This window comes from Odontesthes bonariensis, chromosome 8 (assembly GCF_027942865.1).
Source record: "Odontesthes bonariensis isolate fOdoBon6 chromosome 8, fOdoBon6.hap1, whole genome shotgun sequence".
NCBI classification, from domain to species: domain Eukaryota; kingdom Metazoa; phylum Chordata; class Actinopteri; order Atheriniformes; family Atherinopsidae; genus Odontesthes; species Odontesthes bonariensis.
The window spans coordinates 12,155,496-12,181,489 of NC_134513.1; the positions used below are offsets into that span (position 1 = coordinate 12,155,496).

Below are 25,994 nucleotides of genomic sequence, written 5' to 3' on the forward strand. Positions count from 1 at the left end.
AAAACCACTCGCTGACGTCTCATGTTTGGATCAATCATGCTATTACAGCTGCAGCTCCTGTTGCTGTGCAGTATGTGACTTATATTCTGATAATGTGAAAGTGAATTGGGGTTCTTATCCTGCTGGTCAGTGAAATTGGTTATCAGCCATCCAATATTTCCTTGATGTGAAGCGGTAATAGTTTTTAGTATTCCGTGTTGGGTCCATTCCGTGTGCAGAAAGCCTTTCACCAAAGGGCTTGTGCTGCCTAATTGCATTGTCTTTATCGCCGTACTCTTTCCCCCTGACAAAAGAATAAGAATTTTTTATTTTATTTATTTCATTGGCCCACATTCAGGAGTCACGAGTCTTGTGTGTACGTGTATTTGTGTGTTTACATGTATAACTGCTTTTCGATTCAGCTGTTTTCTTAATATCATGAAATTAAGAAAACTATTGTCTAATTAACACAGGCACTATATGATTTGGAAATGCTTTCCACTTCTTTCTTTTTAGCATCTCACTCCTTTCACCGTGAGTTTAGCTTGCTGTACTCTTTTGTTGTTTGGACAATCGTGTTAATTCATAAAGAAAAGGCAGAGTGGAATGGAGAGCCAGAGCTGCTCCTGTGTTGTAGCCCATCAGAAATGCATTAATTCACCAAGTCTTACAGTAGGTCTTTGATTAAAGACTGTTGATTAAAGGTTTTGAGGGTATTTGCATCGGTGACGTTTTTTTTCTCATTACTTTCAAGTGCATTACTTTGAGGATTGTGTCAAATAAGGGATAAAACTGTCTATAAACAAATACACGATCTCTTGTTGGAAACATTGTGACACACTCCATGTCATTTATTTAGAGGATATTTTGTTTTCCACCTCTGTTCAAAGGCACCCATGTAATGGAAGGCTCAGGGAAAATGGTGGTCACTGCGGTGGGTGTCAACTCTCAAACTGGAATTATCTTCACTTTACTCGGGAGAGGCGAAGATGACGACGAGGATGACGAGGAAAAGAAAAGGGAGAAAGAAGAGAAGAAGAAACAAAGAAAAAGTTAGTCTGCTCCATAACCGTTTGGCCTTGCTATTTGTTTTCTTTTTTTTAAGATTAGAGCTATAAACCCAGCATGCAGACATGCTCATAGGTGGTCATGATTTCAGATTTGCCTTTTTTACTCCCAGTTTAAAGGAAAATAATCTTTTGTTGAAACTTGGAAATGGTTTTTGCCTTGGGAGTGGAGTTTAATCAGAGTTCTATGCACATGAGAAACACTGGTTTGACTATGTTTAATCAGTTTTTACTGATTGCATGATGTCGCTTTCTTTTTTTCCACAGACAAGAAGCAGGAAGGATCTGTGGAAAATCGTAAGAAAGGTAAGTTTGATGCGTACTTGGAGAATTGCAGCCAAATAAAATGACCTTATATCTTTGTGCCTACATTTAAGTAGAAGGCTTGAGCTTTGTCAATGTTTCCCTCCCAGTTGACCAGTGCGGAGTGTAGGTTAGAACCACAATTAATTGGCTGCAGTGGGGGTTTTTTTTGTAAGTAATGAGGAGTTCCATATTTTTGCAAGACCCCATGTCAGCATATATTTAGTACGAGGTGTTCTTGGCTCTCCACTGTACTGTCTGGCCCTCCCTTCTGTGTCTCTCTCTCTCTCCTTTTTTCTCATCCTACTCTGGCACATTGTGCTTTGAGCAGCAGGTGCCACTGAATCCAGTTATAGCGATTAGTGATGAGGAGATTAAAGCCATGCAACAATTCTGGGGCCAGAACATCTGCTTTCCCACCCATCTTTTGATCTGACTTTCCCTTAGGCCCCAACAATTGGATTTCTATTGATGCCCCATACTAAACTATTTACAGTCAAACTGTAAGAGTTGCTCTGGTGCAGTTTCACTGATGGTAATGAGGCTGTTTAGTCGTAATTCAGCCAGCTTGCTGGACTTGTAGTCCCGCTGGGACTGAATGATCATTGGTACTTGGGTCTGTGACCACAACCCTGGCGCTGATCCCTCATGCACAGATTCCCTCTGCCTGCCAGGAATCAACAGTAATCCTTTAGACTGAGATTACACTGACCATGTAAGTAGAGAGCAAGCCACAGTAGACAGCAGCTGCAGTAGTTCACTGTTCCTCTCGCATACATTCACAGCTACTTTTCATAAAATAGTACAATAAAGAGCCACCACCAATGTAGACGTTGGCTTATTATGCTTTTAAAATACTTTGTTAGTTGCACAAATATAGCATGATCATAAAATATGTCAGTTGTCCCTTTTTTTTCTCCTTTTTTGTTACTACAAAGCATAGCTATTGATTTAAAAAAAAAAATAAATAAATAATAATAATTTTGTCCCACCCCTGACGGGTCACTGACCAACACTCATCCTTCATTTTCTTGCCATTCGAAGCTTTGTGTTCCAAAATTATCTCTTTAATTTAGGATTTTGGATTCTCTTAACTTCAACAGCCAAGGGAGTTCTTGGGTTCTTGAGGGATATTGAGGAACAGGATGAAATAAATTTATAAGAATTAAAGCAGCAGCAACAACTGCTGTGGTTACTGTCAAAGGAGGAAATAACTCCTCAGACATATCTCTTGGTTTCTACCTACTTAACCTGTTCTTTAAATCTCTAGGTAGGTGTAGTAGGTGTATGGAAATTATTCAAATCTCTCGGCTAATTACCGTGCTCTCAGATCACAGCCAACATAATTACAATGACAAATCCCAGGTTTCTGTCGGTTATAAGGGAAGAAGAACAAAGCATGCAAACATTTTGAGTGATTTGCCATCTTCTCTTTTTATCATTAACACAGCTTGCCTAAAATATAATTTGTTGTGGGATAATACACAAATTATTGCCACCAAACAGCAGTTTTGTCAAAGTGATCTTCAGCAGTTTTCTGTGATGTGTAGCAAAAAATGTTCAATCCAAACTTCTTTTTGTTTGTCCCTCTTAACGTAATCTTTTTTTCCATTAATCTTTGATTCCTTGTCTGAAAAGCTTTGAATATGATGTTGCTTTGTAAACATGTCCAGTTTTCTTGGCATCAATCACTTTAATGAAATGTGGTATATTCTTCTATTTCACCAAACAACTTTGCCTCGTCTGCTTTGATGCAGCTAAAGCACAGGATGGTGCTGCGATGGAAATGCAGCCTCTGAACAGTGATGAGGGAGCTGATGCAGAAGAAAAGAAGAACCAAAGGAAAGAGAAGAAAGAGAAGTCTGTTCTTCAAGGCAAGCTGACCAAACTAGCGGTACAAATTGGAAAAGCAGGTGAGTCAGACAAAATCACTCAACTCCTGGCAGAGTCGAATGCCGTCAAACACTCATTTTATGTGCCCGTACTCTTGTATCTTCACATTTGCTTGCTAAATGCCTTGGTTATACAGTGAGCATATAAATGGGATCTACTTAATGATACATGTGATTGAACGTCACCCTTCTTGTGTCTCTTCTCTCATTTACCTCAGGACTGGTTATGTCAGCCATCACTGTCATTATCCTGGTGGTGTTGTTTGTAGTAGATACCTTTTGGATCCAGAATCTACCGTGGATCAAGGACTGCACGCCCATTTACATTCAGTTCTTTGTGAAATTCTTCATCATTGGCGTCACTGTTCTTGTGGTTGCTGTTCCCGAAGGCCTGCCACTTGCTGTAACAATCTCCCTGGCATACTCTGTTAAGGTAAAGTCTGCTAATTCTGCCAAATGACTTGTGTCAAAGCTGACCAGCTTACATTTTAGCCCATTAAACCGAGCAGGTCAGGCTGTTAAGACATGACTAACTGATACCCTTAAGCCATGCTATGATCCCGTTTGTTGTTCTGAAGTTGTTTCCCTCCAAACGGCCTTGTCCTACTACTTTAAATTATTTTAGAAAATATCTTAAGTTTCAGAATTGTAAATTGATTTTAAATAATTTATCTTTCTACAGAAAATGATGAAAGATAACAACCTTGTTCGCCACTTGGATGCCTGCGAGACCATGGGCAATGCTACGGCCATTTGCTCTGACAAGACGGGCACTCTCACCATGAACCGCATGACTGTGGTGCAGGCCTTCTTAGCTGATAACCACCACAAGAGGGTCCCTGAACCTGAAAATATCCCCTCCTCCATTTTAGACATACTGATTCTTGGCATTGCAGTTAACTGCGCCTACACTACTAAGATCATGGTAGGCATGTCAAAGAGCAGTCAGTTTGTAAAATACACTGAACACAAAGTGGCTTTTAGAAACTTACCTTACCGTCTTCTTGCGATATGTTTTTTGTTTTTCCCTATCAGCCTCCGGAAAAAGAAGGGGGTCTGCCACGACAGGTGGGAAACAAGACCGAATGTGCCTTGCTTGGCTTTTCTTCTGACTTGAAACGTGACTACCAAGCTATCCGCAATGAGATCCCTGAAGAGAAACTGTACAAAGTCTATACCTTCAACTCGGTTCGCAAATCAATGAGCACCGTGTTGAAGATGGCTGATGGCAGCTATCGTATGTTCAGCAAAGGAGCTTCAGAAATTCTCTTAAAAAAGTAAGAACTGTTTACATCCTATGTGCGTATTTAACTCATTTATATTTTATGGTTGACCATTAACTTGCATCAGTTTTGTATCCACAAATATTTCAATTCATTCGAAGGTTGTTTTCCCCTTTGTTCCTGCTGGCCAGACTTTACAGTGAATGATATGTGTAATGGCTTAAGCAGCTAAGAAGTTCAAGTGCGTCCCACCCAAGCCCCTTACGTTGCGACTTAAAAACAGGCTCTGAGAAAATGAGCCGGTAACAGCTCTGTAAGCCTCTTAACCAAGCAGGCTTCTTTTTAACCCACAGAGGGCTTAGTGTGACTTCTTACTACAGCAGCACACCATTCAAATGCTTTGTCTTCTCCCCCTCCCTCACCCCTTTATCTAATCTAAATTACTTTTTTACATTTTGAGTCTGTACTTATCTCCCTCTTCATCCGTGTCTCAACTCTTTCACTCCTAATTGCTTTCATCTTCTAAAATTTTGCCCTCCTACACTTCTCCCTCCCTTTCGTCTTACTTATTCTATACATTTTTATTTGAGTATATGCTCTTTACTCCTACCAGGTGTTATAAAATCCTGACTGCAAATGGCGACGCAAAGGTGTTCCGCCCGCGGGACAGAGATGACATGGTCAAGAAGGTTATTGAACCCATGGCGTCAGAGGGCCTGAGAACTATTTGCCTCGCATACAGAGATTTTCCAGCCTCTGAGGGTGAACCTGACTGGGACAATGAAAATGATATCCTCTCTGGACTGACCTGCCTCTGCGTGGTTGGCATTGAGGACCCTGTGAGACCGGAGGTAAGTGGTTGCACATGGGCAAAAAGTAAACAAGTACGGAGGTTGATGTCATACACCAGATATGTTGCTCGCCCCATAGTGTTGATTTGCTTGTGCGTGTACTAAAAGCATGAATATCTGTTTCACCAACGAGGGTGCAGCTGATATCTTAAAAATACCGGGAGAACGGTGCATGTTTTCAAACGACTTGTCCTTGAAGATATTTATGAAATTGCAGTCAGTTGTAGAGAAGAAAAGGGACAGAAATAATTTTGTCTTGTGAAAAAAAAGTCAAGAAGGAACCATCAATTCTTTCTCACCTCCACACATCGGGCCAGTCACTGGAAGATGTAGGTGTGAATGTCAAATTGTCAGTTTCAGAAGCTAGAAAAATGGTGCCACGTGCCCCTTCCCCCCTCCACCCCGAATCTAGCCTCAGAAAGGTGGCAGAACGGCTATCCTAAGTTATTTGACCATCTGACAAGCACTTCTGAAAGGGCATGCTGCCAGCTTAATGGGACTTCCTCCACCGGTCGCAGGCTTTCTAAGTAAAGCATGGAGATTGAGTGATGCGTTGTCAGCCAGTTTTAAATGCTTGCCATGACTTCTTGCCAGTACTGGAGTAGTCATTTTGAGGCTCAAGAGGAAGTAGTCCCTCAGATAGACAAGAAGATTAATGTGTGATAGAGAACTTGGTGATTGGTTTGCTCAACTGTCATTTATTTACTCAGCTGTGCTGGAGTCTGAACTTGCTCGCAGTTAAAAATACATTCGGTTTTGAAGGATCAATGTCACTGCAGTGAGAGTTGTAAAATTACTACTTTACTAAACAGTGAATCTTTTGATTCCTCTTTACAAACGCTTTTATTGGGCTCTAATTCTTTGGAGTGAAATGCAAAGATGATGTATTTTTCTCCTCCTTTGTGTTTCCTCGAGGTTCCCGACGCCATCAAGAAATGCCAGCGTGCTGGCATCACAGTGCGGATGGTGACTGGGGACAATATCAACACAGCTCGAGCCATTGCCACCAAGTGTGGCATCTTACTGCCGGGAGATGACTTCATCTGCATCGAAGGAAAAGAGTTCAATCGCAGGATACGAAATGAAAAAGGAGAGGTGGGCCAAGGCAAAGTACTCTACCTCAGAGATTCTTCATAGGTATACAGTTGGGATTCTGTCACTGTTTTGTTTCGTTTTTTTTTTACTTTTTTTTTTTTTTTTTTTTAGATTGAACAAGAACGTATCGACAAGATCTGGCCCAAACTACGAGTACTGGCTCGCTCTTCCCCCACAGACAAACACACCTTAGTAAAAGGTAATTTTGTTCTAAAATAATGACTAGAAATTTGAAGAAGAAAAAAATAATAATGGACTTACCTGTTTACTTTTTTAGAATGTTGTTTTTTACACTATAGAGGCCTCTCTTTGAATATTAATTTTTTCTATTTCAGGCATTATTGATAGTACAGTAATGGAACAGAGACAAGTAGTCGCTGTGACGGGAGATGGTACAAATGATGGTCCAGCTTTAAAGAAAGCTGATGTTGGCTTCGCCATGGTGAGTTTTGTTTACCTTCTTTTATTGAACTAAGAGTCTAATTTTAGACTCTTAGTTCCCACCTGATGACCCCAATGATATGTTGGTCAGCACTGCTGACCAACTGATCTATATAATAGGGAGTGTGGGGAATTATTCACTGAGTCTGGTCCTTTATTTTATTTTATTTATTTATTTATTTATTTATTTAGCACAAGTTTCTTGTGTTTATATTGAATCTAATTATAAAGATAAAAAAGCTCCTGTTTATGGTTTTAATGACCCAATATATGACCGGGTCACAGGAGCTGTTTCTGGAAAATAAAGATCATATCGAAACATGGAAATGTTAAGTTTTATCAGAAGCAGACAGATCCTTGATCATCTTCTTTTGTCTTTAGGGTATTGCTGGGACAGATGTCGCCAAGGAGGCATCGGACATCATTCTGACTGACGACAACTTCTCCAGCATCGTCAAAGCAGTCATGTGGGGACGAAACGTCTACGATAGCATCTCTAAGTTTCTCCAGTTTCAGCTAACTGTAAATGTGGTGGCTGTCATTGTAGCATTTACGGGGGCCTGCATCACACAGGTTAGCCCCCAACATATTCTCTCTGAAACTCTCATTTGTAAGCAGCAAGACGTTGCACGTCTTAAATATTTAGTATTTTTCACCATTCATCTCCTCACACCTTCATAACTTAATCATGCTCGCAGTTGTGTAGCAGCCATCGGTATTTGCCCACATTCAGTCTGTTTCATGTCATTTTAAATTTCTTTTCTGGATACGGTGAATTTCCCTGATGTTTGAGATGTTGAGAGATTTATAACCTCATTTTGTACCTCGCTCTCTTCCACCAGGACTCTCCACTGAAAGCAGTGCAGATGTTGTGGGTCAACCTTATCATGGACACATTTGCTTCATTAGCTCTGGCTACAGAGCCTCCTACAGAATCCCTGCTGCTAAGAAAGCCATATGGCCGTAACAAACCTCTTATTTCACGCACCATGATGAAGAATATTCTGGGTCAGGGCGTGTACCAACTAATCATCATTTTTACACTGCTCTTTGCCGGTAGGAAGTTTCCCTTGTGAAGAACTGGCTCTTAATTATACTGCATTAGTGTTTATTTCCGTCAAATGTAAAAATTAAAGTCAAATTCTGTCTGATTTATTCCGCAGGAGAGAATATATTTGACATTGACAATGGCAGGGATGCACCCCTTCATGCCCCACCCTCTGAACACTACACCATTGTCTTCAACACCTTTGTACTGATGCAGCTTTTCAACGAAGTCAATGCCCGCAAGATCCACGGTGAAAGGAATGTCTTCGAAGGCATATTCAACAACCTTATCTTCTGTAGTATAGTCTTTGGTACCTTCATTATCCAGGTAATTTTATTTTCCAGGTGCAGATGCTGATGACTCATACTAATCATCTAACCCAAGACCTGTAACTGCAAATGTTAAGTGTAAAGTTACGCTCTGAATGCTTCTTCGTCACTTGTTCCCCTTCTAGATTGTAATAGTGCAGTTCGGAGGGAAACCATTCAGCTGTGTGGCTCTGTCCATTGACCACTGGCTGTGGTGCACTTTCTTAGGCTTTGGCTCTCTTCTATGGGGACAGGTATGGCAAAACAGCTGTGTTCACCGGTCAGCAATACATGAAAATGTGGTATCACACTGCCCCCCTGTGTTGGATTTAACTGAGGCAAAGAGGAGCTGTAATAGGGCAGTATGTTCTACTGCTGTGAAGTTGATTTTTACAGGGTCTCAGTTTTGATAAAATCTTATGATAAACTCATTTTGAAGTATTCTTGAAATTTAAAAAAAATAAAAAATTTGTTATCAAATCAACTAATTGTGCTAGTTGCTAGTTTTAGTTCGAGACTGAAGGCTTCATCATCGGTGTTGTTTTTTTTTGGATGAAGACTTTTAAATCTCCTGCTCTTGTTGTCCACATTTATGCTCCAGATCAATGCTCATATTATTAGCCGCGCTGAAAAGTTCAAAAGAACTGACTCTTATCGGCATTGCTTGATGGAGCCCAAGTGAATAGGGCAGCACTGGGTGTGTGCGAGTTCAGTAAGCTCACATTTGTCAAACTGACTACAGTGTAAAAATGACCAAGATCATTGGTTGTGAACCCAAGCGTATGGCCTTTTTAGTCCTTAAAATGAACAGTGGATCAAAAGCAGACAAGCAGTCAAAGTCCTACTGAACCCGTACGGTGCTAAACTAAGGTCACATAGCCGTCAGTAAATATGGGATCTGTTCTGATTTTAGCATGTTGTGTCAACAGTACTTGGATATCAGCTGGGAAGCTTATTTGATTTGACATGTGAAGAGCTTTTGTGAAAATAAATCTTGAGATGGACTTCTCTAATAAACGAGAACTTTCTATAATTGTAAAATGGACGATCAGATGTAAAGGTTTTCAGACAGCCACTCCAAGATGTTCCACTCCATGGAACATTATGCTTTTATTTAAATGATTCATTAATCAACACAGATTGGTTGGTTTCACTTTCATTATGCACAAGCTTGCGCTTGCTGCAACTTCAAATCTACTTTTTTTCTTAGTCTTCTACTTTTACGGGCAAAGTCGGAAAGGGCAAAGTCAATAATTTATCATTTAAAAAAATAAATGGGAAGTTTTGAGCTCTTAAAGTAATTTCTATTTCATATTTATTTTAATGAAATGTCACTCAAAATGACACTAACCTTTATCATAAGTCTCATGCACGTGCTGATGTCTTCCAGGTGATCTCCTCGATACCCACAAGCCGCTTAAAATTCTTGAAGACAGCAGGCCACGGCACCCAGAAAGAGGAGATCCCCGATGAAGAATTAGAAGAGCTGGATGACATGGATGAGATTGACCATGCTGAGCGTGAGCTCCGCCGGGGCCAGATCCTCTGGTTCCGAGGCCTCAATCGCATCCAAACTCAGGTAAAATTCCCCAGAATCCCCTGCGTGCCACTCACCACAACACCCAACACAAAGGGAATCAAAAGCCATAAACCCTTTAACTCTCTTTTGCTCCTCCAGCTTAAAAATCTGTTTTGTTCTATCTCTCTATATTCTTAAAGAATGGCTCTTTTTTTTGTTCTGCTTCTGAGCTAAAGCAGGTTCTTATGCCTATTTATGACTCAGTCTGAATCTATCTCCTTTAAAACCAACTAGGGTAAAGAGGTACTGATGAGAAGCAAGCAAATTGGATTGGATGGAGAGCACGTTAGAGCAGCTGACTGTTAGAGTACTGTCGCGGCTGTAGCTGGAAGTATGGAAGGAGGTCAGATTGTGGAGTCAGAGCTCCCTGCAACCAGTGCCTTTAAACCCAATCATTGTCTTCTCTCTCTTTTAACTATGCCTAAATCCAATTTCGAAGTTACATTTTTTTTCTCCTATGGTTACTGGTGCCTTTTCTTTATTTATCTCTCTTTTCTCTGTCCTCTGGCTGTGTTGTTTTTATTTCCTCTGGGCTTTCTCCTGTCACGCTGTCTGATTCTTTGCAGATGGATGTAGTGAGTGCGTTCCAGAGTGGAACTTCCTTTCAGGGGGCTCTAAGGCGGCAGGCCTCCAACTCCAGCCAACAACAGCACGATGTAACCAATGTTTCTAGCCCTACACATGTAGCCTTTTCTACTACTACCACTTCTGCCACTGCCGCCAACACCGCTTCTGCCACTGTGGGGTGTGAGTGCGTGTTCTCCTTTAGTGCATGAGACTTTTCTTTTTCCTTTTTTTTTTTCCTTCCTTCTTCTAACATCTTTCTTCTCCACTCTTATTCTCACCTAACGTTCAACTATTACTCTGTCATGCTTCTTCTAATGTTCCCCTCGTTTTCCTCAACAAGATACCAAAACCACATCTTCCATACTGCTTCGATAACACTGCTGTGTATGAATATATATCTATATATATATATGTATGTACCCTGTTAACCTGGTCGCTTCTACCGTCAAGGTGTTTTCTCTGTGTCATCATGTTTTCTGTTCTGCTACTGCTTTGGTCTCAAAATTGAAACTTTTTACTGTTATCTTGGGGGAGAGAGGGAGGGGGTAGGTAATGTGTCTTGTTGTATTTGATAAAGAAATTATATTCTGGATTGACCTTCACCAGGTTTGTCTGCAGTCTGCTCTGTGCCTCCGTAGCACTCATGGGTCTATGTCGCCGCAGCTCTCTAGTCCCTAGCCGGGTAAATGTTTTGAGTATATGCCCATGATCACGGTCTAAAAACAATAGAGGTTACCCATGACATGGCTCTGTGTGAGGAAATCGATCCAAGTGTCAGTGGATAGCTTGTCAGCCAGCGGAAAGATAATGACCCCTTTCTTTCCAACTGTGGCCCTCTGTGGCAATTTGCTGTGAAACCGAGTGTGTGGTTTCCTTGGAGGAAGCTCCAGTTGCACCCAGCGGTAATAATAAGCTGCAGTTGCCAGGACACAGCTTGTTGGTGTGTTTGGATGCAAATACTTGAGAAAAGTCGCACAGCCTTTTTTTACTTGAAGCCATTCAGTGTTGAAAGCGGATCCGGATCATTTGACGGTGGCATTTCCACAGGCCTTCCTCCTCACTGTGCCCACATAAGGACTCTGTGCTTACTGACATTGACTCTGTTTCTCTTTCAGACCTTACCAGACAGATCATCTCACCATCAGAGGATCTTAATTGTCTTTAAAAAAGAAAAAGAAAAAAAAACGGCTTCGTGGACTAAATGATTGTGTACTTTAATGTGTAAATTTGTCTTTACATTAACAGCAGACACATTGTTTTTCTGCAGTGTGTTTAAAAACCTCATTCAGTGATACTTAGATTTCTGTTTTAGGTGTGACTCTTTCAGATTGAGCTTTTCCTTTCAGGTGTTCTTTGATGTGTCTTACTCTCTTGGTTGTTGGCAGAATGTATTCACATGGCGGTGTGTTGCCTAAATTGTCCAAAAAAAAAAAAGCAAAGCAATGAATACCACTGACATGCCACATATTCTTCTTTAGATTCTGTGAAATGTGTCATGGGCTATACTCAAAGGTTTACTACCATTGAACACAAGGTAGCACCGCGCTCTGCATGGGTTCAAAGTCTCTGGTCTCGTTTGTGAGTTTCTCTTTGTGGCGTTTTGGATTTGTATCCCAGCTTGTAGACATGCTTGGCTGCCGCAGCTTTTCTTTGTTTTTACTCCACACACATGAGCCGTAACTGACCACCCCTTCCTTTCTTTTGTCTTTCTCTCTTGTCGGCTACTTTTTCTACCTTCAGCACCTGTCTTCCTTTTTCTCTCTTCCTGTCTTCCTCTTCACTCTTTACTAAGCATGTCCAATAACAGGAAACCGCTGGCCAGATTAGGTTCCCTTTCTTTCCGGATGTGTTCTTGTATAAAGAACAGCAGTCCTCCCTCCTTGGTCACCATTTGCATTTTGATTAATCGAGCACAGGCCTCTAGCAAGTATCAAAACACACACTGCATTAAGTTTGTTGCTGATTGTACCCTCGGTGTGATGTTTACCGATTCCTGAAATCCTTACATCACCATCGGGTAGTACTAGTTTTCCGTTAGCACAGAGTCGGGGGTCAGTTTTCTCAGAAACATTAATAATCTGTTTACAATCTAGTCTGTCACCCATTATTGCAACTTGAAACCTTTTTAATATCACAATACTGCTTTGTGAGTCTACGTGTGCACCTTTTAGTATGTTTATTTTACCCCATTGATTAGGCTCTAATCAAATACACAGTCGGACCAACCATGCAATGGAAAACTGGCATGTGACAATCGTGTAGCTGCTAACGCAGGGACAGAAGTTTAGCGGCTCCTGGTAATACATTTCAGTGAAACTAAAGCTGGTTTTGTCACTAACATAATCCACATGAGTGAGAACAACTAAGCATCAGTTGACTTGTTTTACAAGTTGTAAATTTAATAGACATAACTGCTGACGTGCACGTGTCTCTGAGAATCTCCCACCTCACATATCTTTGGTTCTGAAGCCCCTAAAACTCGCCTGTTATTGACCAAATAAAACCTGCGTCTTCAGTTTTTAATCTGTGACGATGGTGTGTAGATGAAATGTGTGTCAGTGCCCAAAGTGACTAACACTGTGCCTCTCCCGCTCCCCTGTCCCTTCTCCCTCCCTCCAGATCCGGGTGGTGAATGCATTCCGCAGCTCCATCTCCCTCTATGAGGGGCTGGAGAAGCCAGAGTCGCGGTCATCAATCCACAACTTTATGAATCACCCTGAGTTTCGGATAGAGGACTCCGAGCCTCATATTCCCCTCATAGACGACACCGATGCAGAGGACGACGCTCCCACCAAGCGCAATTCCTCCAGCCCCCGCAACACCACACCCACGCCGCCCTCACCCTCGCCCGCCACCACAGTCGCCCCCACTACTCCGGTCTCTCCCTCCCCAAATCAGAACAATAATGCTGTGGAAAGCAGCAACCACCTCCTCCCAGAGGGCTCCAAATCAGGAACCCCCTCTGCCCCAGGGAGCCCACTACACAGCCTGGAGACCTCCCTTTGATCTGACCCCGCTCCACACGTCAGCACTTCTTTTCTACTTGCCACCAAGGAGCTCAACTCAGACGAAAGGGACGAACACTTGGAGATGAGAGACGGAGGCCTCGATGGAGAGTGGAGTGGAGTGTGAGCTTGGCTTGGGCTGGACTAAAAGAACAGCAAGCATTCAGAGGAATGTATGGCTTGGTGTGGATTCTTGGTCCTTTTTTCTGTTTTTTTTTTTTTTTTTTTTTTTTTTAGTTCTTATTAATACCTTGCTGCAACACAAGGACTCCTATATACACCCCTCCCTCCTTGGTAACATTTGTTTTTCTCGGTAACAAGGGGTGATTATAAACTCAGATTGAAAGTGACCTGTTTTTATTATTCTATTATTATTATTGCTATTATTTCAATTGAGAAGAGGAGGTCCTCCTCCTGGCTTGAAGATCGTCTGTAAGAATATGAAAGAACCTTTAGCTTCTCTTTTATCTGAATGGTGTTGTATATTTATCTCTTTGGCCCTCGCTCATTCAAAACTTGTTTCTGCTCCATCGGCTGTTAATATTTTGGGTTATTTATGTTTTTTTTTGGAAAAAAAAAAGCAGGTCTGTTTACAAAGTTTGTAGATACTTTTGTTTTTCTGTTTGTAGGCAAAAGAGCTTCCTGATGTTTAATGCAGAAAACTGGGACAATAGAAAATGAATGAGAGGATTATTTCAGATACTGCTGTATTTTCAGGAAAAAAGGGTGTTTCTATTGAAACTTAACTATTTTTGCCTGCAAGTTTTATTTGTTATATATTTGTAGATAAATATAGAACCTTCTAGCCAAACCGATAAACACTAAGGCTTGTATAGAAAAGAGGTCCACGGGACAGGACGTTTTCACAGGAGACAGGGTGGGAAAGACGATAAAGGGCCTCTGTCCACTAACATTGTTATATAAATATTTACTTCTTCCATTTCTTTGACAATTTTCATGTGCACAAAAACCTTCTTGAGTTCTGGGTTCTCTGTTCATCCATTTACATTGTGTTTGAGAATTTCCACGTGTTCAACGTACCGATTATTAAAAGGGAGTTTAGAAAATATCAGGGGCGCCCGTATTTCGCAAGCATCTCACCCAGAATCGGGCTGGAAGAAAACAAACTCTGACCTCAGACCTTTCAGCGAGCAGAGGTTCTCTTTTTAGATTTGTGGAACCGTGAAGTGGAAAAGATCCGCGTTAAAGCGATCCTTCGAGTTCAGACTGTCTCTGCATCACGAGCTGTTCGGCCACTGCATCTATTTATTTCTCGTGAGACGTTCATACGGACAAAACATGAATGTGCCTTGGCTACGACAGTGATTTAGACCATTTCACCACCTTCAGGAACCTCCTTACAGATGAACAGCACTTACTTCTACAGCTACAAGCAGGACCAAATAAGCTAATTCCTAACGTTTTGGGTGAGTCAGTGCTGATTTCTTTCCTTTGGATGCTTGATAAATACGGACCCTGGTATCATTTCTAAAATGTTTATTATTTTTTGTCCTCCTCAGCAAACCATTAATCCCCCCCGCCAATGTACAATACTGACATTTGTTTACTCAGGCGTAGAGAAAAAAGTATTTAATTTAAAAGGAATCTTTATGAAAAAAAAGAACAACCTTCTTCAGACTTTGTGTATGTAGGTAGCAGAAAAACATCGTCTTGGACAGAAAGCAAGTGAATCGCTTTCACATTTCATCCTTTTTAAGCTCGTGCTGTAGGGAGAAATGGAATCAGACTGGTTTGTTGGAATTTTTAAAAAAAAAAACGGGGGTGGGGGAGGGGCTTTTATCTTTCTTTTCAAGCCTGTTCATAAGACTCCTTTCACTAATAATAAATGTTTCTGAATTTGGTTTTGTTTGTAAAATATTTTTGAAACCTGATGTACTGGAAACGCTACAGAATTGGACAGAATTGTGCATTTTTCAAGAATAAAGACTAGGCATACACTGGTATCTATCTGCACAGGGTACTTTATTTCTTAGGGTTCCTTGGGAGAAAACGAATTTTGATACAAATCGTAATGGGAAAAATCTACCTTTGTATTTTTATGACAACGCCGATGATGCCGTTCATCGTGCTAAAGCAGTTTTTCCGGGGCGGGGGTTTTTGGCCACTAAAATGTGTTTTGTTCTGGAATATTCATCTCAGGGTGCAAATGATGTGAAAGAACAGGCCTGTTTTAGTTTGAATATTAGCACACTTGATTAAATTTTGGGACGGTGCTCGCCAACCACACGGGGTTCTTCCTGCATCTGTGTGGCTGGCTTCACCTGAAAGGCCGTGGACGGGGGGGTGGAAGCGGGAACGTCCAGTCACAACTTTCTCTAAGGAAATAGCTCTTTTTTTTTTTTTTTTTTTTTTCTTTTTTTTTTCTCCTTTTCCTTTTTTTGTTTTTTTGTTTTTTTGTTTTGTTACAGGCGAAAACATAGCAGCTAGGATTGCCTACGAAGTGATGAAAAATTCAAATGCGAGAGGAATCCATGTGAGGAGTTTGTTCTGTAGCTTCTTCCTGTAACGGGAACGAATGTTTTTTCCATCTGTTTTATGGATATTTTTTTTTCTTTCTTTTTTTTTTAATCTTTTAACATTTGGAAATAATTAAAAAAAAAAGTACTTCGTGTCTGTTTATCTTGAGCATTTTAAATGGATATCGTGATTGGATTTACATTTGAAACTTGTCGAGTAATGTGTATGGTTTTTAAAAATAAAAAATGTATTTAGCCTACTTTGCAGGGCCGTGTTTTTCATTCACCACACAGTGTCCTTTTCATTTTAGGTCGGGGGGTGGAGCCGAGCAAAACTCATGCGGGGAGTTTTGATCTTGGGGTGGGGCACTTTTAAAAGTTAAGTAAGTTTTGTAGCTTAAGAACAAAGATGGTAAATTGGCCTTAAATGTTTCCTGCTAGTGTTTGCCCCAAATGTCTGAAACTATTTATTGTTTTTTCTGAAGCAAAGGAAAAGCTCATGAGGTGTTATGATGGAACAATAGCAATTTGTAAAGGGGAGGGGGGGGGGGGGTTGAAATGAAATGCACATTTTTGTTCCATTATGAACAAAGCATGGTGATGTTGGCAATGTTTAGAGGAAAATGGGGGTAGAAAAGAGCCCGCTCACTATACCACACAAAACACATCTCGCAGGTTAGTGCAGGTTAAGATCTCATGTCTGTGGGGTGAGATATAGTTGATGGATTAAGTCTCATATATATATATATATACATATACACACACACACACAAATATAAGGATCATAACAGATTAACATTTTACGGGGTAAATAATATTTCCCCTTCAGGTGTTTAAAACGTTTACACAGCAGGCCTCCAGATATCAGATATATACATTGTAGCTCATAATGATGCTGACATTATTTTGTTTGACTTAAATGATGCTCTAATTGAAGGTTACTTTGACTGTGTATCAAAGCACCTTGACCTGACGGGTTCCCTTTTGTCAACTGCAAACAGTAGCACTCTATCAATGTCCAAATAGAAGCTTTTAAAGACCCTGACTGAGATGTACATCCACTTCCTGGTGGTTGAGTATGATGGATGAGCTTCGACGGTTCCACACTGGAGTCCAGGGAGATGATTGAGTGTTTGGGAAAAGTGACTTTTTAGGCACAACTTGGTTTTTAAAAAAAGCTGACACACTATTGATTGTTTATTATTGAGCTGAGATTTCTCCAGTTTTAGCTCGTTTTCACTGGGTCCCTGTTAAATTCAGAATAGAATTTAAGATGGTTGTCCTTGCATTTAAAGCCCTAAATGACCAAGCTCCATCATGTCTTAAAGATGTCACAGTTGGATATTTTCCCAACAGAGTTTGTCTTTCTCAGCAGGTGTCCCTGGCCTGGAGTCCCCTCATTCCGGTCCTTCCTGCTTCTGATGCAGGTTTCTTCTTCTTCCTCCTACAGTTGCCTTGCGCTCAGTATTGGACTGAAGAGAAGTTTCTTAGTTAGGAAAGAGTTTTTGAATTGGCTCTGTGTGAATGAATTAATTTAACTGAATGCTGATTTCAATGAATTGAAGTATATTATTTAAGTGTGTTGAGATGACATTTGGTGTTATGTAAATAAGACTTAATTGTTTCCAGAGGGAAACCGTGTAGCTGTAAGTTAGCTGCAGATCCTGGCAAACAATGCTTTGTCATCAAGGGACGTTAATTACTGCGTTTAAATATTTTGTATATATTAATGTTTGTGCTGTCCTCCTTTGAAATGTGTTAATTTTGGTGTAATAAATAGTTTGTCTGTGCTTTGGAAATTGTCATTGTTGGGATATGGTGCTTAAAGATGACTTGCACACATAGTGTGCCTTGGACTTTGCTCGTCTATAAGTTCAGAGTGTTTTAGTTTTGTGTTTTCAATAAGCTTAAAGAAGTTATGATAGATTAGGGTATTTTTTGTGGTTTAGAATGAGATTCATTTCAGGTAAAGAGATTTTCTAGGGTCGTGTTCAGCAGAGATAGATGTATCAGTGATAGCGCTAATGAGTGGTCTAATGAGCAGGTTTATAGCCAAGATAACACAAGGCGACTTGTTCAGAGGATTTCATTTATTTTTATTAAAGTCCCTATGTTCTAATGCTGGTGGGACTTAGCGCAAACATTTCAGTCCCTTCTCCCGTCCAGCTTCATAATCCCCTCCTTGCACCTCTTCGAACCTCAGGGAGGGACACTGCCCATCTCAATGGGACTTAGGTTTATTGAGGGTGTTCCACAGCCAGTCTTTGTCTTCATCAAGGCACCTTCAGCTTCATCTGGGGACTTCCGCAGCTGTTCTTCATCCAGGGATTTGTACTGAACGGGGCATGATCCAGAAAGGGATAGTTCGCCTCGTTTGACATGAAGCTGTATGACATCCCATATTAGCAATATCGTTTATGAACATTGACTTACCCCCTACTGCGTCCTGTGAGCTCGGGTTCCGGCCTCGTTTTGGCATTGATGAAAGTAGTCCGGCTAGTTGGCTGGGGTTTAAAATATAAAGCGTTTTGCTTCTCAAAACAATATGCGTCAAAAGAGTGATACATTTGCATCACAAAATCGTTCTCCAGGAAAAAAAGTCAGACCTGACAATCGCTTGGCGCTATTTTCTCTCCCACTACTGATGGCAACCTCCCTGCCACGCACAACACACCACAGGTCCTTTCACATTTCAAGAACTTTTGGGGATCCTTTTCAATCTGACCTTTGACTGTTGGTTTTAGAGGCCACCACCAGGAGTGGAGCCTGCGGCTTCATTTGACTCAACACGGGAAACCTCACCGGGCCGGACACGGAAATGATTGACAGATTGATAAATTTGACAGATTGATAGCTTTAAATTGGTAAATTTCATTCTTTGATTGGCTGCTCAAACTGTTACTGAGCAGCTTTTATTTTGTCAAGAATTTGGAAACTGATCACAGGACTTTTAAAGTTCAACAAAGTTGCTCAGAAAGAGTAGCTCAGGATGATGGGATGCTGCCTGGGGTTGGAATCATCATGGGTTCAATTCCCTCAAATGCTCTGTGGACTTCCAGGTTTTATTCTTTCAGGGATAGAGACCAATGATTAGAGAAAGGTTCGTGTGAAAATGTTACAGGGTAGATAGCTCAGTCTGATAAAACACTGAGTTGGTGTTTGGGGGAGTGGGGTTCAAAGCCCACAGCTGTTAAAAGCTGTAAAGGGTGCATAGCATAGTATAGAAGGGAGGGGTCTCTGAAGAAGAGAGTAGCATAGAGAAAGGTGAAGGAAAGAGTAGCAGAGAGAGAAAGGAGGAGAAGAAGTGAGACAAGGAAAAGGGCCCCAAAGGAAGGAGTAGCAGAGAGAAAAAGGAGAAAGAAGGGGGCCCCTGAGAGGAGAAGGAAAAGATGCCCCCAAAAAAGAGTAGCAGAGAGAAAAAGGAGAGGGCCCTGAGGAGGAAGAAAGGGACTTTCTCCCTTCACCCAAGAAGAAGGTTTAAAGTATTAAACCAATTCCCCTGCTGCTTCAGGGCCCCTTTTCCTCTCCTCTCTCAGGAGCCCCCTTCATTCTCTTCTCTCTCTCTTCTTCCTCCTCTCAGGGCCCCCTTCTTTCTCTCTGCAACTTTTTCCTTCGGGGCCCCTTTTCCTTCTCCTCTCTTCTTCTCCTTTCTCTGCTACTCTTTCCTTCACCTTTCTCAGGGCCCGTTTCCTTCTGCTCTCTCTATGCTACTCTCTTCTCCTTTCTCAGGGCCCGTTTCCTTCTGCTCTCTCTATGCTACTCTCTTCTCCTTTCTCAGGGCCCCTTTCCTTCTGCTCTCTCTATGCTACTCTCTTCTTCTCCTTTCTCTGCTACTCTTTCCTTCACCTTTCTTAGGGCCCCCCTTCCTTCTCCAGATATGCTCCCCTCTTCTTCAGAGACCCCTCCCTGCTATGCTCCTCTTCTATGCTCCACTATGCACCCTTTCCAGCTTTTAACAGCTGTGGGCTTTGAACCCCACTATCCCAAACACCAACTCAGTGTTTTATCATGCTGAGCTAATTGCCCTGTAACAGTTTCACACGAACCTTTCTCTAATCATTGGTCTCTATCCCTGAAAGCGATGCTGATTACATTCCTTAAAGAATAAAACCTGGAAGTCCACAGAGCATTTGAGGGAATTGAACCCATGATGATTCCAATCCCAGGCAGCATCCCATCATCCTGAGCTACTCTTTCTGAGCAACTTTGTTGAACTTTAAGTCCTGTGATCATGGTTTCCACGTTCTCTGAGGTTCAAAGAAAACCCAACAGCCTGAGCTGTTCAACTACACACTGAAAGGTTGAATCCTAAAGTTTCTCTTTTAATTTTGGCTTCATAAATCTCAGCCTTCTCTGAGCTGAACAACCTGCCCTTCCTTTTCTAAAAGCCAGCAGCATCCACAGGAGTTGAACGCCCTCCCTCTGCTTCCACAAGCTGCTCTGTATCTGCCTGAACCACCAAACCACAGCTTCAGCCTCCTTTCTGAGCTGCTTACATTTTTCTGTTCAGATGCTGAACTGCAGAGTTTATTTCTTTAAGGCAAACTAAACTAGAAGCTGCTCAGTCACAGTTTGAGCCATTAAATAACCTTCTGAGCTATGCCTCCGCTTGTTTGTGCTGCTTTCTGAGACTCATAACTACAGACACTATATTTTAGTCTTCCAACACGTTTCCTGTGAAGCAGCTTTGCTCATCAACTGTCTTTGATTTGTTCAGTTTCTTCGTGTTGGGTTGGGACTGTTCTGTCTCATGCTCTGTATCCTAATAAAGTCTCTGACTTGTTGGTTTCAAAATTTGAAGACTGAGAAAAACTGAGTGGAACCTGGAAAAGGCTTGAACTCTGTCCATCTGCCTTCTCAAGCTGATCTCTAACAGACAGAGCTGTTCTCCCTGACAGTAGTTTAGTCTTTCTTGAAGCTTTTGTCTTTTTTTTTTTAGTTTCGGCCTTCAGAATGGAACCTGGTAAAGATTTGAACTCGGTCCCTGAGACTTCCCAAACTGAGCTCTCACAGTTTGTGCTATGTGACCACACAGCTGAGATGCTTCTTGAGCACACTTCAGCCTTCAGAAAATCCCTTTCAGACTTAAAGCCTTCTGCTAACAGCCTGAACTGTTGAAGCAAACAAGTAAACTTCTTTCTTAGAGCATTTCACTCTTGGTGGCTTTGACAAAATTACAGGAGGGCTCTCAGTCATAACGACTCTGCCTTTCCTTTCCAAAAATATCTGCAACTTGTGAAGCCCTGCAACACCAAGCTTCTTTCAGGTATTCTGAACTATCTGGTCTGGGAGAATTTTGCTCTTTACTTTGAGAGTTAAGCATGAAAATGTTTCAGTCACGAGCTTCATCAGCTGACAGCTCCAACAGCCTGAACAAACACTCTTTCCTAAATCCTGTGTCTGTGTCTGCTGTTGAACTTCAGTTTAATGACACTTATGTGTTGCAAACATCAGAGAACAAAACAGAAACAACAGAGAGTTTAATACGAGTGCAACATTTGTAGAGTTAATATGAGCACAAGCAGGTCTGCAGAGCAAATGTACAAAAACATGAAACCTCAGCAGCTCCTCTTGAGATGGACCAAACTCATCAATCGTGAATCCGTCATAGCTCAGATCCGGGAGGACAGCTCGCCTTCTCTGAAGACATTTATTGATCTGACAGTTCAGTTCATGGACAACATCTGAGCAGTATTTATTTACATTCAGTCACTCCTAAATAAAACAAGTCTACGCTGTTATCAGATCAAATAGCTTTATATTATGTTTCTTAATATGATTTTATTTTGAAAGGTACCACCAGAAGTGTTAGTCATTTGTAACATCTTTAAATTTACCTTCCTGTACATACCATTTGTGGCCACTAGAGGGCAGAAACGCCCTGCTCACAGCATATAGACTGAATCTGTGGACTGCAGCTGGTTGCCTTCATGTTAACAAAATGACTTTGTATCAGATTTCACTCCATTTCAGACAACGGGACAACAATGCTTTCAGTAAAACATTCAAACTGACAAAGTTCAACAATCTTTACGAGAAGTTTCATCCTTAAAGGTGTTTACCAGTTACTGTGCAGGTTTGAAACTGGTCCTACTTAATATCTTTTCAATGTAGTAAGCTCTGTTACCTCTCGGACAGAAAGCCCATGCTCTGATCTATCCATCTTCACTGAGTAATAATAAATTTAATGTGGTAAAACACCAGCATTCATAATCTTAACTAAATGACAGTTTTGTTAAAATATTAATAGGACTGCAGCTCTCTTCCATCAAAACCTCATTTGATAAAGATTTCCCACACTTCAATGTTCATACCGACTTCCAGGGTGTAGTTACAGCTTATGGCCACCAGATGGCAGTATAGAGACAGATGCAAAGAGGTCGTCAAGCTAGCAGATACGTAATTAGATATAACTTCCGGTAAGGACAAAAATAAAATTTGTAAAAGTAGGCTATTTTAAAACAGATATTAAATTAATGTTAAGCTACATCCACGTAGACTTGGTTTAGCAATTCATTTGGTAACTGTTAACCTTGGCTACTTAACCAAAGTCCTTTGCAAATTTCACAGGCTGCTGCAGATAAATCAGCAACGCCGTGTAGTGAACAAAGAAGCCATGATATGCATATAGTTTACACTTTACACGCCAAGTTTCCCTTTCACATTACAGAGAGACTGACCTGTCCCTGTGCGTTTTCAGGTGCCTGATGAAGTTGGACGTAGTTGAGCCGGCATCATTTATCCTGATAACACACTTTGCAAGTGGCTTGTTTGCCGTCTGTGTGAGGTCAGTTTGAAGATTCTAACGTTACCAGACAACGCCGCTCTGGGAGTTTCAGCCAGGGAACCATTTTAAATCTTCAACCCAAAAAAGAAAACAAAAGGAGGCACTCCGGTTCGTTGAAAATGAGGCAGAGACGCGGTTTAGAATACAAAATATAATTCTATTGGTCCCAATTTACAAAAGGGTAAAAACCTCACTCACTCTGGAACGATCAAGGAGGGAAACCAATCAGGGCTGAGACTTACGATGATGGATTGTCCAAAGAAAGGGACCCAAGGAGCACCTCACGTGAAACAAGTAAAAGTGAAGCAAACTCAAACGACGTGCAAAACAAAAGAGGGACACCGCCACACCAGTCCAGCACCAGAGACTCAGCACCTGAATGAGGGGAGATGATAGCAGCAGGTTATAATCAGAAAACTGAACCAAAACTAATACTGAAAGAAAAGACAAAACATAATTAAATTTAAGCAAAAACACTATAATATAAAACACTGATAAATGGCTTAACAAAAGCTCTACAGAATCACAAATGATGAGAACAACAAATTGCCAAATCACGGACGATTAACAAAGGATCCAAAGAAATGTATACCGCCTGTGTCTCACACACAGTTCAAATGAGTATTGACCCAGTTAGGAGACCCACAGCGAAGCCCGCCAAACGAAGTAATGTGGCTGGGGCAAAACAAAGCAAACCCACAAAGACAAGGCCCAAGCAAAGCAAAGCAAAAGCAGCAGTGGTCTCTTGCAGGTCAGCGGGTGTAGCGCTGCTGCTCGGTTATCCTTTGCCCTGCAGTACAAAACAGACATGAACACCTGACCATGGCTGGAGGAGGAAGCTGAAGCCACCACGCTGCATACCGGTCAGGCTGTTCCGGTTGCTGCACGTGCAGCGCCTCATCAGAGGACGCATGAACGTAGCGCACCTACCAGCAGCGGACACTGAGTGCATGAGGAGGTGCAGAGCAGCATGCAGCAACACCAAAGCGAGCTTCTAGGACACAAAAGCACTTCACCCTTAGATGCATAAGTGGGGTCAAAAATGACCCCGAGGGTTGTGTTATTCTTCAAAATCTCTGAAATTAAAAGTTTTTACAATTCCATATTCCAGGTATTCTTCATAAAACATGTTTGTGACTTGAGGCCATTTGAATTGTTTTTTAATGTTTTTATACATTTTAAGAAATTGCAGTTTTTGTGTCACTACCCCAATTTTTCATAAGCGGGGTTTAAAATGACCCCAAGCATTTCCTATAGAATCTAAAGGGTTTGCTTAGGGAACCTTCTATTCTTACCAACTGTGGAAGGAAGATGCAAGAGTTTATATGCGCTCTGTTTGTAACGTGGAGTAGAAGAGGTCAAAGAGGAAAGATCCAAGAGAGATAACTGCAGTATAAGCAACACCACCACAGATAACTTCTTCACCAGTGTGCCTCTTGCAGAGCATCTCCTGGAGAAGGGTCTGACTATTGTGGGAACGTTGCGACGGAACAAGCAAGACATCCCTCCAGTGATGAAGGCTTCCAAGTCGAGGGAGGGCCACAGCACTGAATTTGGGTTCAATGGCAGCATGACCATGATGAGCTGTCAGAGAAAAAGGGAAAGGCTGCTGTGCTTCTCAGCACAATGCACCACAACAAGATGGTGGATGAAAACAGCCAAAAGAAACAGACCAAAGGAGGTGTAGAATCCGTTGATCAGATGGTTGGCAACTACACCTGCCAGCGCCAGACACAGAGGTGGCCCATTGTGCTGCGGTGCAACATGATCGATGTAGCCACTCTAAACGCCTACTCACCCTGAATTTTCCACAGGTATCACCAACGTACAGCGACATTTCCTCACAGACTCTCAAAGGAGCTTGTGACTCCTCACATGAAAAGTCGACTGGAAGGTACCCCGAACCTACATCGCTGAAGCAATGGGAAGGTGTGGAGCTGCAAACCAGCAACAGGAGAGAAGCACAGGCGGCCAACAGAAGAGAAAGGGGTGCCAGATGTGTCCAAGAAACGAAGATCGCTAAGCCACCAATTGCTGTTGGAAATGCAGTACCCCAGTGTGCAATGGCCACAGCCAAAAGCAAATAGTTGGTGACAACTGCACACAGTGCATAGAGAAAAGACGTTTGTGTGGGCACATGTGAGTGGACAGTGTTCTGGTCTTATGTATGTTCATTCTCTTTTTTGTCCTCCAGACAGATGGACACACTAACAATCATTTTTGAAGATTTTTGATGTTATTTCTTGTAAAAAAAATAACAAAATAAATAAATATAATAAAAAAAACTCCCAGAAGACATGTTGGTGCCAATTGTACATCCAAACCATCAAGTGCATCATAAGTATCATTAAGAAATCTCTGCCGCTTGTAATAAAGATGATTAACCCAATTCACATTTTTATCAATCACAGGCCATGAGAAAATTCATTCAAAACCTGCAGCTATTTGGTTTCTAGCTTTATACTCATCTGGGACACCGATGCCATCGATCCAGACGGTGGAGTCCCTACACTCCTTCTCCTGTCCACTGCTGTGCAGAGCACACAGCAGGTCAACTGTCTTTCTTGTCAGACACTTCACATAGGCCTACTAGATTTGGGGTTTAAACATTTTCCTCAAGTAACAGCGGGAATGAATGATGACGCTGTTGCACGTGGAAGGAAGCTTTTAACTACAAAAATAGACAAAGCTGGCTCACACATTACAAAAGTATTTCACAGAGCAAATACAATGCTGTATTCATGGAAAAACAAGTTCTGACAAGTTCATGCCGAGGGTCTCATTGGTCAAATCCTCTTAAAAGTTTAAAAATAAAACAAAAGTACCTCATCTCAGTGTCCATTTAGGGGTCTGCATGGCTTTTTGCTGGAACATAAAAACAAGCTGCTTCTGAATCACAAGTCTGACCCGCATTCAGAGAAAGTGCCTCTGGTCAGCGACACCTTTCTCTGGAGAAAACAACAAAAGTATTACAATGCAATACAATAACTTATGCAACAAGAAAACAAAAATGACCAAATGCAGCGTCATGCCTGCCTCTCCTCAGGCCCCGTTTACACGATAGGAAGACGCAGATATTTTCCTGCGGTTTGGCCTCTCATTTACACCAAAACCCCGTTTTTAATCACAGAAAACGATTATTTCTAAAACCTCCGGCCCAAGTGGAGATTTCTGATAACGCCGGTAATGTGTTGCCGTGTCAACTGGGAGAAACGGCGTTTTAGGTTCTTAAACGTCACATTATGCGCCAGAAAATGCTTAACGTCATGCGAGCGCCTTCTATTTACAGTTTCTTTGGCTACTGATCAGGATTATCATGGATGATGTTAAAGTTCTACTAATTTTTACGTTTGTGCAAACGATTCTGGCCTT

The 25,994-nt window shown here is 41.6% G+C and overlaps 1 protein-coding gene across 5 annotated transcripts in view; it reads left to right on the forward strand.

The window, feature by feature from the left end:
• The window catches only part of atp2b1a (ATPase plasma membrane Ca2+ transporting 1a), a 37,753-nt gene extending 21,658 nt beyond the window's left edge, over positions 1-16,095 (forward strand). For 2 of the 5 annotated variants that reach the window (XM_075471733.1, XM_075471732.1), the window contains exons 6-22: positions 870-1,031; positions 1,314-1,352; positions 3,107-3,262; positions 3,460-3,674; positions 3,924-4,166; positions 4,277-4,518; positions 5,078-5,315; positions 6,231-6,410; positions 6,522-6,609; positions 6,746-6,852; positions 7,233-7,424; positions 7,694-7,907; positions 8,015-8,226; positions 8,354-8,461; positions 9,598-9,786; positions 10,353-10,442; positions 12,973-16,095. In XM_075471733.1, the coding sequence (XP_075327848.1) occupies positions 870-1,031; positions 1,314-1,352; positions 3,107-3,262; positions 3,460-3,674; positions 3,924-4,166; positions 4,277-4,518; positions 5,078-5,315; positions 6,231-6,410; positions 6,522-6,609; positions 6,746-6,852; positions 7,233-7,424; positions 7,694-7,907; positions 8,015-8,226; positions 8,354-8,461; positions 9,598-9,786; positions 10,353-10,442; positions 12,973-13,359 (3,062 nt within the window). In that variant the 3' untranslated portion in view covers positions 13,360-16,095. Of the gene's footprint in view, positions 1-869; positions 1,032-1,313; positions 1,353-3,106; positions 3,263-3,459; positions 3,675-3,923; positions 4,167-4,276; positions 4,519-5,077; positions 5,316-6,230; positions 6,411-6,521; positions 6,610-6,745; positions 6,853-7,232; positions 7,425-7,693; positions 7,908-8,014; positions 8,227-8,353; positions 8,462-9,597; positions 9,787-10,352; positions 10,538-12,972 lie in introns of all 5 variants that reach the window. The other 3 variants (XM_075471735.1, XM_075471736.1, XM_075471734.1) reach the window with 3 other exon arrangements.
• Positions 16,096-25,994: the final 9,899 nt, after the last annotated feature.